The 14,325-nt window shown below is 52.2% G+C and overlaps 1 protein-coding gene and 1 long non-coding RNA gene across 9 annotated transcripts; one reads left to right on the top strand and one right to left on the bottom strand.

Moving 5' to 3' along the window:
• Nucleotides 1-4,210: 4,210 nt before the first annotated feature.
• Nucleotides 4,211-10,250, bottom strand: CD19 (CD19 molecule). Of its 8 annotated transcripts, none has more exons than XR_011494204.1 (15): nucleotides 9,984-10,141; nucleotides 9,475-9,732; nucleotides 8,928-9,131; nucleotides 8,507-8,797; nucleotides 7,341-7,451; nucleotides 7,017-7,065; nucleotides 6,608-6,696; nucleotides 6,081-6,294; nucleotides 5,847-5,951; nucleotides 5,696-5,764; nucleotides 5,532-5,591; nucleotides 5,369-5,425; nucleotides 4,725-4,817; nucleotides 4,522-4,623; nucleotides 4,211-4,388 (listed from the first exon to the last, which is right to left on the bottom strand). XR_011494204.1 is itself a non-coding variant. In XM_070484633.1 (15 exons), exons 1-14 carry the CDS (start codon nucleotides 10,069-10,071, stop codon nucleotides 4,532-4,534), a joined length of 1,677 nt encoding a protein of 558 aa, XP_070340734.1. In that variant the 5' UTR covers nucleotides 10,072-10,250; the 3' UTR covers nucleotides 4,211-4,374; nucleotides 4,522-4,531. The 8 variants fall into 8 exon arrangements, 4 of the variants coding, with proteins under 4 accessions (XP_070340734.1, XP_070340733.1, XP_070340732.1 ...); XR_011494202.1 differs by having other exon boundaries at nucleotides 4,211-4,374; XR_011494205.1 differs by having other exon boundaries at nucleotides 5,532-5,588.
• LOC139040189 (uncharacterized) lies at nucleotides 9,776-13,642 on the top strand. Its single transcript, XR_011494207.1, has 3 exons — nucleotides 9,776-9,902; nucleotides 11,208-11,306; nucleotides 13,505-13,642. It is a non-coding gene; the product is annotated as an uncharacterized lncRNA (long non-coding RNA).
• Nucleotides 13,643-14,325: the final 683 nt, after the last annotated feature.

Raw genomic sequence — 14,325 nt, 5'->3', positions numbered from 1 at the left:
TTAAAAAAAAAGAAAAATAATAATAAAACTGTTTTCTGTCTCTTCTACCTCTGAGGGGAGGTTTTCTGAGTTGGGAGATTTTGTTTGTTCGCTATATTTCCCCGAAACACCCACCAACAACATCACACACCTCAGAGGCTACATATCCTCCACACATCTAGCCTACCCACAATTCCTGCATGAAATGCACCCCAACAGCAGATACACTCCTTCAACACTTCACACCTCCAATATCACTTCCAACTGTATGACCCCTGACACCTCACACCATACAGCCCAGACCACACTTCACACGATACCCACACAGCATACACCCAATACATACATACACCTGCCTCTCACTCACATAATGTTCACATAACTCGGACTTCAGACATTCACCCAGTACAGCATCATGACCATCACCCACATCCCACTACAAATATAACCACGGGCCCTCCAGGACTGGTTCAACTAATCCCATCTTATCAACAGACTAATTAAGGGTGGTTTTTCAGGGACTGAGACCCCTTGTCCAGTTCAGGCCAGTAGAGACCATCAACCCATCAACTAGGCCTGCACAAATGCTCAACAAGTGACCTTTTTGACGTCAAGGAGCTAAAAACTCCACCCTCAGATCATGGTAATGCTGCCATTTTGTGAACGTGCATCCTGTGAAGAGGCATGAAGCTTGACTATGCTTGTGCAAATCGTCAATTACCTCACTTCTCCCCACCTCCAATCATCTATTCCCACACTTCAGACCACCTTGTTCCCTACCCCATAAATATCCCTGAGTCCCCATTTTCGGAAGGGTGGATCCGAGATTGATTCTCCCGCCTCCTCACTTGACTGCCTTGTGATTAAATCCTTTCTCTTTGCAAACTCATCATCTCGGTGACTGGTAGAATTGTGCGGTGGGAAAAATGAACCTGGTTTGGTAACACATACACACCATATCAGTCAGCCCACACCTCAAATCCTCCACACAGACTCAGCCCAGGCCAAGACTGAAGGCGCACAACCCCAGCAGATAAGGCTGTTTCCCAGGAAACAAAGGCTTCTAGGCTCTGACAGAGGAGACTCCAAGGACCTTCCAGCCCCAGGAAACCTTCAGCCACTCTTTGTAGTCAGGGTGGAAGCATAGAGATTGCACCAAAAGCCCTTCTGCCAGCCTTGGGCCCCACCTGGGAGTCCACTGCTAACTAGAGAAGCAGAGGGTGGGCCTGGGGCCTGAAACGTCCCTTAAGCCTCCTCCTTCCTAAACTTTGCTCAAGAGCTATTAAGTCCAGCCCCTGCCAAAAAACCGAGTCATGGGGGAGGAAGTAGAGAAGCTTTGGAGTGCGGCTTCCTCCTGGGCAGGTCTCTCTGCCCAGGAGGAAGCCCCAATCCAAATGGTCTTGGTGCCCTCTGGCTCCTGGTACACAGTAGGCCCTTAATAAATGACAAATAATAATAATGGCTAATATTTGAGTGCTTACTAGGCCACTGTCATGTGCTTTACATGTCATTTAAAACTCATTAAGATAGCTATAGTTATTATCCCTATTTTACAGACCAGCAAACTACAGGACAGATAGCTTGAGTTACACAGCTAGAAAGGGGTGGAGCTGGGATTCAAACTCAGATAGTCTGATTCCAGAGCACTGGGCCGGAGTTAGCATATCTCTGTTCCCCAACTTCCCTGGAGACTTCCCTGGGTGGCAGGAGTGGCTCCATCCTCTGCACCCCGAATCTCAGGACTTTCTCCAGTCCTTCACTCACTCACTCCTTCCCCACTCACTTCCTGATCTTTGCCATTCCCTGGCTGGGTACCAGGAGCACAGAGAAGACCCAGACATGGATTCACCCTCAAGAAGACAGGATGCTTTCACCAGGAGTCACATGCTCAAATGCTTCAGGCACAGGCAGGAAACCTAAATGAATGAAACAGGCTGGGTGAAAGATAATAGAGAATGGCTGGATTATGGTAATATGGAGAGCTTATTTTAGCTGAAGGGTAAGGTGGGGCTGTAAATGCTGAGCTAGATCTGGGAATTTTATTTTTATTTTATTTTCACTTTCTTTTCTTTTTTGCCACAGGGACTGAATCCAAGACGGAAGCCTGGAAATGCTGGAGGTTCATATCCTACCTCCCACACTCCAAACATACACTACACAAAATATAACAGGAAGCATTGCTTGTGTGTGCGTGTGTCTGAGGAAGAGTGACCTTGAGCTAACATCTGTCAGTCCTCTTCCATCTTGTTTACGGCAGGCCATCACAGCAGGGCTTGATGAGCGGTGTACATGTCTGCACCCAGGACTAGAACCCACAAACCCTCGACCACCGAAGCAGAGCGTGCAAACTAAACCACTACGCCACTGGGTCAGCCCCTCTTTTTTTTTTTTTCAAATAGATACCTGAGCTCAAAAGCAAGACGGAATCTTCCTGGTGCTGGAAATAAAGAAGGAAATCAAAGCCACAACGGTGAGAGGGGGCTGAAGTCAGGCAGTCCATGGTGATGCTGGGATCTCTAGGATTGGAGTTGTAACACCGACATGAGGACAGAGGTCAAGGCTGAGGCCTCAGGAACAGCAGAGTTGAAACAGTGCTCTGCACAAAGTTGGGAGCTGACAAAGGGCTGTCTCTTCTGGGCACAGAAGATGGAGAAAAAAAATCCATCCCCAGACCCTGGGATGCAGCATGGAAGCAAGTCACCCAATAGGCAGTAGGTAGAAAAAGTAATCACAGGAAATCAGATCAGAAAGGTCACCAAAGTATGGGCTTGGATTCAGACCAAAACTCTGGTGCAAAAACCTGCTCTGAGGAACTCATGAACAAAATGGTCAAAAGCCTGTGGAGCCTGTAAGACTGTGGCAGAAGCCAAAGCATTCTGGCCCCAGAGGGTGTCACTGGGGCCCTGTGAACTCATGGGACTCCTAGAAACACAAAGAAACCTTCCATGGTGACACCACCATGGGAGAATTCACCCCAGTGTACAGACGTTCGTAACCACACCATGCCTCCTCCCTAATGCTATAACTGGGGAAACTGAGGGTCGCCGAGCTTACGTAAGTTGCCTAAGGTCAGTTAGCAATTGAAGTATTTAATGTCTCTGTGCCTCAGTCTTCTCAGTTGTAAGGTGGTGATTTTAGCGTATCTTCCTCATAGGATTGTTGTAAAGATCAAACAAGATTATGCCTGTAAAGCACTCAGAACAATGCCAGGGACATAAGAAGGTTTTCTTTTTCTTTTCCTTTTTAGTTTAGTTTGTTTGTTCATCTTAATAATGTTAATACACATAAAGCAAGTTTTGAAGGTTCGGTGATAAAGAAGTCAGTCTTACAAAGAGCACTGAAACTTCTCTGGGTTTCAGAAGACCACTGGGGCTGGGGGGAATGGTGGCAGGGCGACCAGGGAGAAGACACTGGGGACATCAGTGAGTGACTATTCCACCTTTGCCTGAGACGAGAATTTGGGTGTGGTGGAGCCTGCTACAGAATGGCCGCAGGGCACGCTGACTTTGAGCTCTGAAAGTCGTTGTGTTGATGGTTTATATCAGAAGCAGGCAGTCTATCAGGCAGTAGGCACAGGAGTAGAACTGCAGCCAGATTTCTGGACTCACATCCAGCTCTGTGAAGTGCTGGCTGTGTGATGTCAGACATGTTACTTGGCCTCTCTGACACTAGTTTCCCACCTACAAAACTGCACGCAGGAGGGGAGAGCCAAGATTGAGTATAGGCTCTGGAATTCGACTGCCAGAGTTTAAGTCCTGACCCAGCACTTATTAAGTAGGCAAGCCTGAGCAAGTTATTTAGCTTCTCTGCCTTAGTCCTCATCTGTGAAATAGGGTTGTCTGTGAAGATTCCATAAGCTAATACACATAAACATACATATATACAAAATACTTTGATACAATCCTGGCACATCAGTGCTCAATAACCTTGTGAGGTTAGCGTAAGGATTAAGGGTTAATTGACGTTAGAACACAGTAGGAGCTCAATAATTGTCAGTGGTGATTCTTGGATTGCTTCCTCTTCACTGGGCACCCAGCACACAACTGCTGAATGGACAATGACTGAATAAGTGGAAGGTGGGAATGGTAGGCCAACCCACAGGAGGGAAAAGGCCCTGTTTTACCTGGAAATGTAGCTCTCCCTAAGCCTCTGCTGGATTCAAGAGGGGATGGGAGAACACCCATCCTCACCTTCCCTTCCCCTCCCACACAAGGGCACTATATCACGGAACTGGAAGAGCTCATTGAGTTTATTTGGGACCATAGATGGGGCTGAAGTTTCGCTCATGTACACGCACACAGAGATACACACATCGTTCCAGACGTTGACACCATCCGTTTGGGATCCCAGATTTCAGAGTCAGGTGTAGATCTCAGGGGCCTGAAGAGGCCCAGGCTAGGTAGAAAAAACTGTGATGGGGAGGGATACAGGAGCTAGGCTGTGGGAACCCTTTCCCTTCAGCTGCCCTGAGATCCAGCACCGGACTTCCACCCCTGCTCATCTCCCTCCTCCCCCTTTCTTAGAGGGAAGTTCTCAGCTCACCTGAAGGGAATCACCTGGTGCTCCAGGTCCCCACGTGGCCCCCTCCATCCCATGCTGGCTCTGGCCCATCGGGATTATCCATGTTCTCATAAGAGTCTGCATCTGGTTAGGACCAGGAAGGAGTAAGATACAGACAGAGCTGGAAGAGGCTGGAAGGGGGTGAGCCTCAGAGGACAACATGGGACAGCCGTAGTAGCACCCACCTTCCTCATGATTGGGACCAGGCTGGGCCCGAAAGGAGCGGAGCTGGGGGGCTGCATACAGGATCCCTCTCATATCCTCATACGACTGGGACCCTGCTTGGACAGGGGATGGAGAGTTGGAGGCCTGGGAGCTATGCTGGGGACTTGGGGAAGGGAAGTGCTGCCTAAGATATAGAGGAAGTCTGAGGGGCAGAAGAAGGTGGAAGGCTTGACCCATGTTGTACTAGGAAGGAGTGATTAGGGTCGCCATCAGGTTCAGGGCCCTTGTAGTTGTAGGATTCGATCAGGTGTGGGTTAGATTACGGTCATGTTCAGAGAAAGGGTCAAGAACAGAATTGGAAGGAGTCAAAGGCAGGATCATGAGGATGCTGCAGAGAGAGCTGAGGTCTGTACTGGGGCTGGAGTGAGATGGAGATCCAAGTCCAGGCTGGAACCGGATTGACGTTCACCGTTAGGGACGGGGTAAATACGGGAGCCAGGACTGCGGTTGGGGCTGGTGTTGAGGTTAGAGTTAGGAGTCAAATCTAAGGTCAGGATTGGGTTTGGATTTGGGGTCAGAGTCAAGGTCAAGGGGGGGCCTGGTCAGAGCTGAGGCCAGGTCAACCCAATCTGGGCAAGGCAGGCAGGTCCCAAGCATTTCTCACCAAGGGAGGTTGCCTCCCTGCTGGGGTCCCAGGCTGACCCATGGGGACTCAGGAAGTCTGGAAAAGGAAGAGGGAAGTCACTATTCCTCCTGGCCTCCGGGTCACACCCACCACCACCCGGCCCCCTCCACCCCAGGAGGAATGTGACCCTCTTCTCACACACCTGTTGTCCTGGTGACTGGCTGGGCCACCTCTTCATCCTCATTCTCATAAGACTCAGCTGCTGCAGAAAAAAGAGAACTCCAGGGACCACTTCTGCCCTGTAGGGGCTCCACAGACCTGGGGATCCTCCCTAGTCTCTGAGGCCCCACAAGGATCCCAAATTACCGTTGGAGAAGGAGTCTTCATCCTCAGCACCCAAGGCCCCCTCCTCAGGGTTCTCATAGCCGCTGCCATCTGGTGGAGGAGGCAGGGTCCAGTGAGGGCCCACAGCCTACCGCTGAGAAGCTGGGGGAGCCCTGGGGAAGGGCAGTCTTACCCTGCGAGAGTTGGTCCTGCCCAAGGTTGGAGTCGTTCTCATAGAACTCGGAGTCCTCCTCACTGTCTGGCTCCTCGTAGGCCTCCCCTTCCTCTTCTTCTGGGCCTGGGGTTTGGGGATGGGGGTGGGAAATCGAGTCACGGCCCCCTCTTCCAAGCCCCAGTTCACTACAGACGGCTCCAAAACCCCGATGTGAGCAACGATACGCTCCCCGCCCCCGCCGCCGCTAATCACCCGCTCCGGGCGGGCTCCGGGACCCGGCGGCTCTGGCCTCCTGAACGTGGCTGCGCGGGCTTCCGTAGGGCGGGACGGTGGCCCCCAGGCCTGAAGCCCATCGCAGGGCGCGTCCTGGCGAGAGGAGCGTTGTAGGGAGGCAGGTGAGTAGAGATGGGGGCGGTTAGGGCTAAGGGTCTGCGAGGCGCGGCAAGGGGAGAAGATGCTTCAGGATCTGCGGAAGAACTCTGGGTCTCGACGTCCGGCATTTAAGCCCCGGGAGCGGGATCTAAATCTAGGGGGCGTGGCCTCAAGTCTCGAGGATGGTTCTGCTCTCGGAACTGGACTTTAAGTCCCGAGCCCTGGGGGTGGGACTTGGCTCTGGGGGCGGGGCTCAAGCCAGGGCGGGACGCTGCACCCGGGGGCGGGCTCTTTTTTCTGAGGGCGGAGCTCCGAGGTCGGGAAGGCTTGGGGCTCAGGGGATTGGAGGGATGGGGAAAATGGGTGAGGCTCTAGCTCTGAGTTAGAGACCTGGTGGTGCCTCCTACCCGTGCCAGAGGAGGACGTGGAAAGGGAGAGCACATTCCCATACTGGTTCTGGGCGCCGGTTCCCGGGGGAGGCGTCACTTTAAAGAACCTGGCGGAGGAAGGGGAGTTGCCCTGTGAGGCCAGGCCTGGAGGGGACTGGGAGACACACTAAAGATTCAGGCCAGGCCCTCAGAGGTTAAAATAGAGTCACTTGTAATTAGCTCCTCTGTGCTGGGGCAGCCTACAGAGGGGTCTGGGATCACGCCAAGGAGGTCTTTACAGAGTGGGTAGCTTTGGAGCTGGGCTTTGAAGGTTGGGCAATAACCGCAGCGATGGATAAAAGACCCTGGGCGAGGAACAGTGAAGCAGAACGTGAAAGTGCAGGAGTGGGAGACTGAGGGGGTGGGAGATAGCACTCGGCATCATTACCTTCTAGTGGGATCAGTCATTCGCTTTCTTTTCCTCCTCAGGATCAGGGCTGGTAGGAGTTAAGAGGAGTAATCAGAGGAGAGCCTGCTTGGCAGGGTGAAGATTTAGGGGGTGCTGAGGAGGTCATTTGGGTCAATGGAGGAGATAGGAGTTCAAATTCTAAGGGGCCCAGGAAGTTTGGAGGGGGCTTTGAGGAGGAGTGGGAGGAGCAGGATTCTGAGGTCTGTGGGGGAGATATGAGAGGAGAGAAAGATGGTTGTCAGACTGGCCAGTGCAGGCTTTCCTGAGGAAGATTGGACAGACCAGCTGGGAGACATGACTGACCTCTTCGAAGATGAAGAAAGCCCACGAGGGAACTCAGGCAGAAGATCAGATAAACTAAAGTTGCAGCAGGGACTTTCCAGCCACCAGTCTCCATCAGCCAATGCCACACAGCTAGGGGGAAGGAGCTATGAGACGAGGACCTCAGGCTGGCATCTTGCTTCCCAGCATCAAGACCTCAAAGGGCCCTAAGTCTGGGGGACAGGGGCAACACACAGATCTTCAAAGTCCCAAGCTACAAGGAGGGCTCTTCTCCCTCCCTCCGAGGTCAGGGATTGTGTCACAGAGCCTGACATGGAGCCTGGGGCAGTATCTGTTGAGCAAACCACAAACAAACCATGACTATAGTCAGAGGCAATGTTAGGATTAAGGGAAGCGTGATGATCAGTCTCCTGCTGCAGTTTAAGGACAGCCATGGCCAAAGTGAAGGGCAGAATCGAGTTCACAAGGTTAGAAGTGGGATACAGCAATGCGCTGAGGTCAAGTTTGGAGTGAAAGTTGATGCTGAGTTTGAGAATTGCGGTTAGGGTAGCACGGTAGAATTGTGTTAAGGGAGACAGAATGGGCAGAACATTTTGACCAATTTGATGGATGAGTGAGAAAAAAAGGAAGGATACCCAGGTTCTTGGCTTGGGCACTTGGGCAGGTGATAATGTCCTTCGCTGACACAGGGCCACCCAGAAGACTATGCATGGGGAAGATGTTGAGTTTGATTTTGTATATGTTGAGCCTGTTGTGTCCGTGGGACATCAAATGGCAATTCCAGGAGATGGCTGAGTGTGGGGGTTATGGAGCCTAGAATCGAGTCACCAAAGCATAGTGGCCTAAGGAGCCACTTTATGAGAGTTAAGGAAGTCAAACAAGAAAAGTGTGTAGACAAGGATGAAAGAGCGTAGACAGGGAGAAGAAGAGGGCTCAGGGCTCCAACAGTGAGCAGTCAGGGAGGAAGGAAGACTCTTCCAAAGCTGACGGGAAGGAGCAACCAGTGGTAGGGGAAGACCAAGACCTTGTCTTGGAAGCGAGGGAGGAAGGAGGTGAAGTTGGTCTTCAGAGGTTAGGGTTCAGGATGGGGCTGGTAGTAGCCCTCAGGTTGGGGGGCCAAGGTTGACTGGCTTCTAGTTCTTCCTAGTAGCCCCACACAGATGCCCCACAACTCGGAGAGACTCTACCTGACCGAGCAGTGACCTTCAGGTGCACCTCCCTGGTCGTGTTGCCATGGTAACAATGATAGGTGCCAGCATCTTGAGCCGTGGCCTGGGGCAGCAACAGAACAGCCCCTCCCCTGAGGGTGCCCGATACCCACATCTCTCTGACTTGGGTATCCTTCGTCATGTTTAGGCGCAGCACTGAGGCAGTCTTCTCGGGATGCATGTGGATCCAGGAGACGGGGCCTGTGACCATGGAATCAGGGAGCACCCCGCAGGGCAGCCAGAGTGTGGAGCCAGGGGCCACAGTGAGGTCTAGGGCAGGGAGAGCCAAAGCTAAGAAAGCATAGTCCTTGGAGTGTCCTCCTCCACAAACTCTCCAGTTCCTAATCACTATCCCCCATCCCTGGATCCCCTACTTCCTGGCATGTCCCCAGCACCTTACCTTGGCTGTGGTTCTGGTTCAGACTGCTCCGATTTGGGGCACATTCAAGGGCTGTCTCCCGGATATGAGGCTGGTCTTTGGCCCACTCATACAGCTGGGAGCTTGCAGGGTGACCAGAAGAGGTCTTGGGGCCTTCTGAGGAACTTTTGCCCAGGCCACAGCCTGGGTTATCTAGGTCTGAAGCATTCCACCTGAACAGCTTCCCTGGGAAAAGACCCAGAACCAAATACGGCAACATCCAGGAGAGGCAGAGAGATACAGAGACCCAGAAAGGCAGAGACAAGCGAAGAAAAAGACCCAGAGAGAGACAAAGAAACAGTAACTCAGACAGAGACCAGAGAGTGAAAGACGGAGAGAGACAGAGCATCTCAGTGTTGAAGTCACAAAGCCACAGGAGTTTTTAGGAGCCACCTAAAACTGGCTCTCTGCTTGTCCCTCAGGCCCTCTAGCCCCTCCCTCCAGATCCATTTTAGCTGCTGGAACTCCTCCATCCATGGGAGGCCTCCCTCTTCTCATCCAGCCCTCCCTACCCCAGCCTGGACCTCACCACTGCCTTCCACGCTGACTGTCCAGCCAGGCTGCCAGCCCTGCTCAGAAGGGGGCCCCGGCTGGCACAGGTAGAAGCCCCCCATCTGGTTAGAGACGTTGAAGACGAGCAGCATGATGCCCAAGGGCCGTTTCTGAATGCTCAGGTCTCGTAACTTTCGGCTCAGCTGTAAGAAAGCTTCTGCCTCCTTATACCGGGCCAGCTTCTGAGGGGGACCATCTGAGGGACTGAAGCACGGCAGCACAGCATTGTCTCCCTCTGTGGAGAGAGAAGGAGAGCAGGAGGAGTCCCGAGCCCGCTTCCCTCCTCACACTGGGTTACAAACCCGACGACCCCACCAGCCGGGAGTGGATGAGCCCTCAGAGTCCTTCCAACCCCTCCCTGAATTTTACAAATTTTACAAATAAGAAAATGGAGGCTCCGCGAGGGTAAGTTACTTGGCCAAGGGCACCCAGGCAGGACCCAGGTTTCTGGCCCCGACTCGTTCCATCCATGCCCTTTGGACATACCTTTAGTCTCCACCAGCAGTGCTTCCTGGGATCTGCCTCCCGTGGGGGTAAGGAAGAGGAGGAAGAAGAGGAGGAGAGGAGGTGGCATGGTGGCCAGACTCCCCGTGGCACCCAGCTTCGCCGCGGGGGATGCTGGGGCAGGTGGGGGCCTGGTGGGCACTGAACCATGGGTGTCTGCGGGGGCGGGCAGGCAGTCCCCTGGGGGAGGAAGGGGTGGTCACATCTCAGGCTCCCTTCGCCGTGCACCCCTCCAGACCTGCAAAACTCATCTCTTCCCTGCTACACTGGTTTATTTTCATCCCAGCACTTGCCACCATGTGAAGTGATCTTATTTGTGCGTCTGTTGGGTCACTTTCTGTTCCCCCAACTAGAACTTGAGCCCCTTGCCACAGAGACTTTGTCCTGTTCACCACTGTATGCACAGTGCCCTGGAAAGGCGCTTGGCACGTCAGGCCCTCAATAAATAATATTTGCTGAATGAGTGGATCCAGTCTTAGGGGCTCCGCCTTCTCCTCCTTCTCTCTTCTTCAACCCCAGGCTCTAAATCCACTTCCCTTCACACACACACACACACACACACACACCCCCACACACCATTCATTCATTCAACCAACATTTCTCGGGCTCCTCCCACCTCCATACAACCAGCCCCTCACACATACTTTGGGACCTAGCAGACCTGACGTTCAATCCTCAACCTCTGCCTCTTGACTAAATTTCTTCATCTCTCTAAGTTTTTCTCTCTGTAAACTGGGGATAATAATAGTACTATCAGAATATTGTTTGCAAGGATCCAACAGGACAAGGGGCCAGCCCGGTGGCACAGTGGGTAAGTCTGCATGTTCCACTTTGGCGGCCCGGAGTTCACCGGTTTGGATCCCGGGTGCGGACATGCCACCACTTGGCATGCCATGCTGTTGTAGGCATCCCACATACAAAGTAGAGGAAGATGGGCACGGATGTTAGCTCAGGGCCAGTCTTCCTCAGCAAAAAGAGGAGGATTGGCAGCAGTTAGCTCAGGGCTAATCTTCCCCCCCCCCAAAAAAAAACAAAAACAGGACAATATACATATGGCATTTTTAGCCCAGCCACTAGCACACAGTAGGCCTCTGTTAATGAGAGACAGCATCAATTAATGGCTAAGAGCTCAAGCCAGACTGAAACTGCAGCTCCTTTGCAGCGGCCCTGAGAAACAACTGATGATAATGCCTGTTTTTCTCCCAGTTCTTCCCCAGGAAGTCCTGCTTCAGTTATGGAAGGTACTCATTTGGAGATGGGGAAATTGAGGCCTCCAAAGGGCAGGGTGTTGCCTGAGATCACACAGTAAGCTGGTGGTACATTGAGCACTAGACCCCAGGAGTCCAGATTCTTAAATCTGTTCTTCTCCTCCCCATCTCTCTCCCTTCCTGTCTCTCTGTATGTGTAGCTCTATGTCTTTCACTGCTGCAGTCACTCAGGAAAAGGGTCCAGGGACCCAGAAGACCCGCTTTCTTAGTTGCTGGTTCCCAGGCCCGGCTCAGTGGGCTGTGGCTTCCTGTTTGCCTCAGGCAAACCCCAGGGGACCCTCCAGCTGGCAGGGCCCCCACTTCCCTTTGGTTGGGTTGGGTTGGCTGGGAGGGGGGATGAGTGGGGCATCGGGGATTGGAGAGGGTGAGATGGCAAGACCCCATTTGCCTTTCATTCCATGAAATCTCTCTAACCCGGTCATTGGCTTCCCAGCTGCCTCACGCGCAGACTCCTCTTGCTTAGAGCGTGTCAGTCCCCTGCTTAGAACATTTCAGTGGCTTTTCATCTACTTAAAATAAACACGCTAAAACATGGCCTCCAAAGGCCTGAGTGAGGCCACCCCTATCTACGTTTCCCAGCTCTTCGCTCCACTGGCTCCTTTTCTTTACTCAGGTCTCAGTTCAAGTGTTACTTTCTCAGAGTGGCCTTCCCTGACCCCACCCCCTTACCCCCCCCCCCACCCCGGGGTACTTTTGATCTCACACCCCTGTTTTATTTCCTTCTCAGCATTTGCCCAATCCAAAAGCATGCTCCTTTATTTGTTAGTCTTCTCATCTGCCTCCTGCCCCAGAATGTTCCCTCTGCGACAGCAGGGATCTTTACTGTCTTGTTCAATGGCATCTAGCAGGTGCTTAATAACTATTTGTTGTATAAAAGAAGGAAGTTAGGAAGAATGAAAGAAAACTTTCTTTTCTCTTCCCCCTGTGCCCTCAGTCACCAAGGCTAGCCCATTTTCTACCCTAAATATTTCCAGAATCAACTTTCTCCTCTTTTTGGTCTCTTCCCTTCCCAACCAGAACCATCTCAGGGGCTGGCCCGGTGGCGCAGTGGTTAAGTTCGCACATTCTGCTTCTCGGCAGCCCGGGGTTCACCGGTTTGGATCCCAGGTGCAGACATAGCACCGTTTGGCAAAAGCCATGCTGTGGCAGGTGTCCCACGTTTAAAGTAGAGGAAGATGGGCATGGATGTTGGCTCAGGGCCAGTCTTCCTCAGCAAAACAAGGAGGATTGGCAGTAGTTAGCTCAGGACTAATCTTCCTCAAAAAAAAAAAAAAAAGAACCATCTCAGCAGTTTCTTTTGTGGACTGTCTTCTCTCTCTTTTGCTTCCCACCTGCGCGCTACACAGAGAGAGCTTCCTCAGTATTAGTCATGTGCTCAACAGCCTTCAGCATCTCCCAGGGCCTCAGGATAAAATCTAAGCCTGATAGTTGACTGGAGCCTTATTTACAGTCATCCCTTCCCAAGACCCTGCCACATACACAGAGAGTGTGAGGACAGGAAACTAGCTACTGAGGGCAGTAAGCTACTGGGGATCCCTAAGCCAGGAGTTGACCTGGCCTGATTTGCATTTTCTAAAACTCCCCCTGGCTACAGTGTGGACAGGCAATTGGAGGGAGGCCAGAGAGAGAAGTAAGGAAAGTGTTTGTTCATTCATTCACCAGATGTTTATTTACTACTATGTTTATTTATCAGGCACTGGGCTAGGAGCTGGGCGAACAGCAAGAGACAAGCAAGACAAGGTTCCTAATCTTAGAGAGCTTTGATTCAAGTTTTGGGGCCACAGAAGGGTTAAGGGGGACAAGTACTAAGCGAGTTAGCCAATGAACAGCTTCAGATGGTAAGAAGTCTCTGATATGCTTAATGGCAGACAGGTGACAGAGGTGGCTAATTTAGACACGGCAGTCAAGGAAGGCCGTGCTGAGGAGGTGACTTCTGAGCCGAGACCTGAGGTGGGGAAAAGCTTGGTCGGTTCAAGTAAGATCATGTTTAGTTTTGTTAGAGACTGTCATACTCTTTTCCAGAGTGGCTAGACTATCTTACATTCCCATCTGGAATGTATGAGAAACACAATTTCTCCATATTCTCACCAGCAATTGGTATTATCACTCTTTTTTCATTTTGACCATCCTGGTAGATGTGTAGTGCTACCTCCTGATGGTTTGAATTTGCATTTCCCTAATGGCTAATGATGTTGAACATCTTTTCGTGCACATATTTGCCATCTGTGACATCAGTGAAATGCCCATTCGTGTCCTTCGCCCATTTTCAAATTGGATTGAACCAGAAGATTCTAAGCAGCTATGAGACACGATCTGTGTTTTACGAAGATCACTCTAGTTGCTTTGAGAATTAACTGAAGGGGCCAAAAGGCGACACAGGGGCAACAGTGAGGAAGCACTGTGGAAGTTCAGGAGAGAAGATGGAGACCCGGGCTGGGTGTTAGCGCTGGAGATGAACCAAAACGGACACGTTCTGGAATATGCAGTCCTCTGGAGGCAGAGCTTACAGGACTTGCAGGAGGACACGAAGAGTCAAGGACCTCCAGGCTCCTGGAGTGGACTTCAGAGAGGGAGAGACGGGTTTGGGAGAAGAGGAGTCAAGGCTCTGGGCTTAAGTTTGAGCGGCCTGTCGCCGGCCACGGGGGGATGTCAGGTCGGCTCTTGGAGGGAGAGGCCACAGCTAATGAGAGTTTGACCTAGGGCAGTGGCCGAGGTAAGAGGGATTTGAGAGGCGCTGGGAGTGGGGGAGCGACGAGCAGGGAGCAGTGACTGGTGGAACGTCAAAGTGGCAGTGGGGACGTGGAAGTTTCCGATTTCTACAATTAACTACGCGGAGACTCAGGCGCCCAGACAAGTGCAGCCAACCCAGCCCTGCGGCGGGGGGACGCTTCAGGAGGGCGGAGGCCACAGTTCGCTGTAATGTGAACCAGGCTCCGGCGGAAGGGCGGCCAGGCACCGATCAAGGGACCGGCTCCGGGGCTCGGGAGAGAACGCGAGAGCTTCGCCCTCCTTAGGCTGAGGCCGGCGGGCGTCCCGGAGGAGGTGTAATTTGAGTA

The sequence above is a fragment of the Equus asinus genome, chromosome 14 (genome assembly GCF_041296235.1).
Source record: "Equus asinus isolate D_3611 breed Donkey chromosome 14, EquAss-T2T_v2, whole genome shotgun sequence".
Lineage (NCBI taxonomy): Eukaryota > Metazoa > Chordata > Mammalia > Perissodactyla > Equidae > Equus > Equus asinus.
The sequence above is the reverse complement of the archived record's forward strand: the minus strand, read 5'-3'. Positions and strand labels throughout refer to the sequence as shown.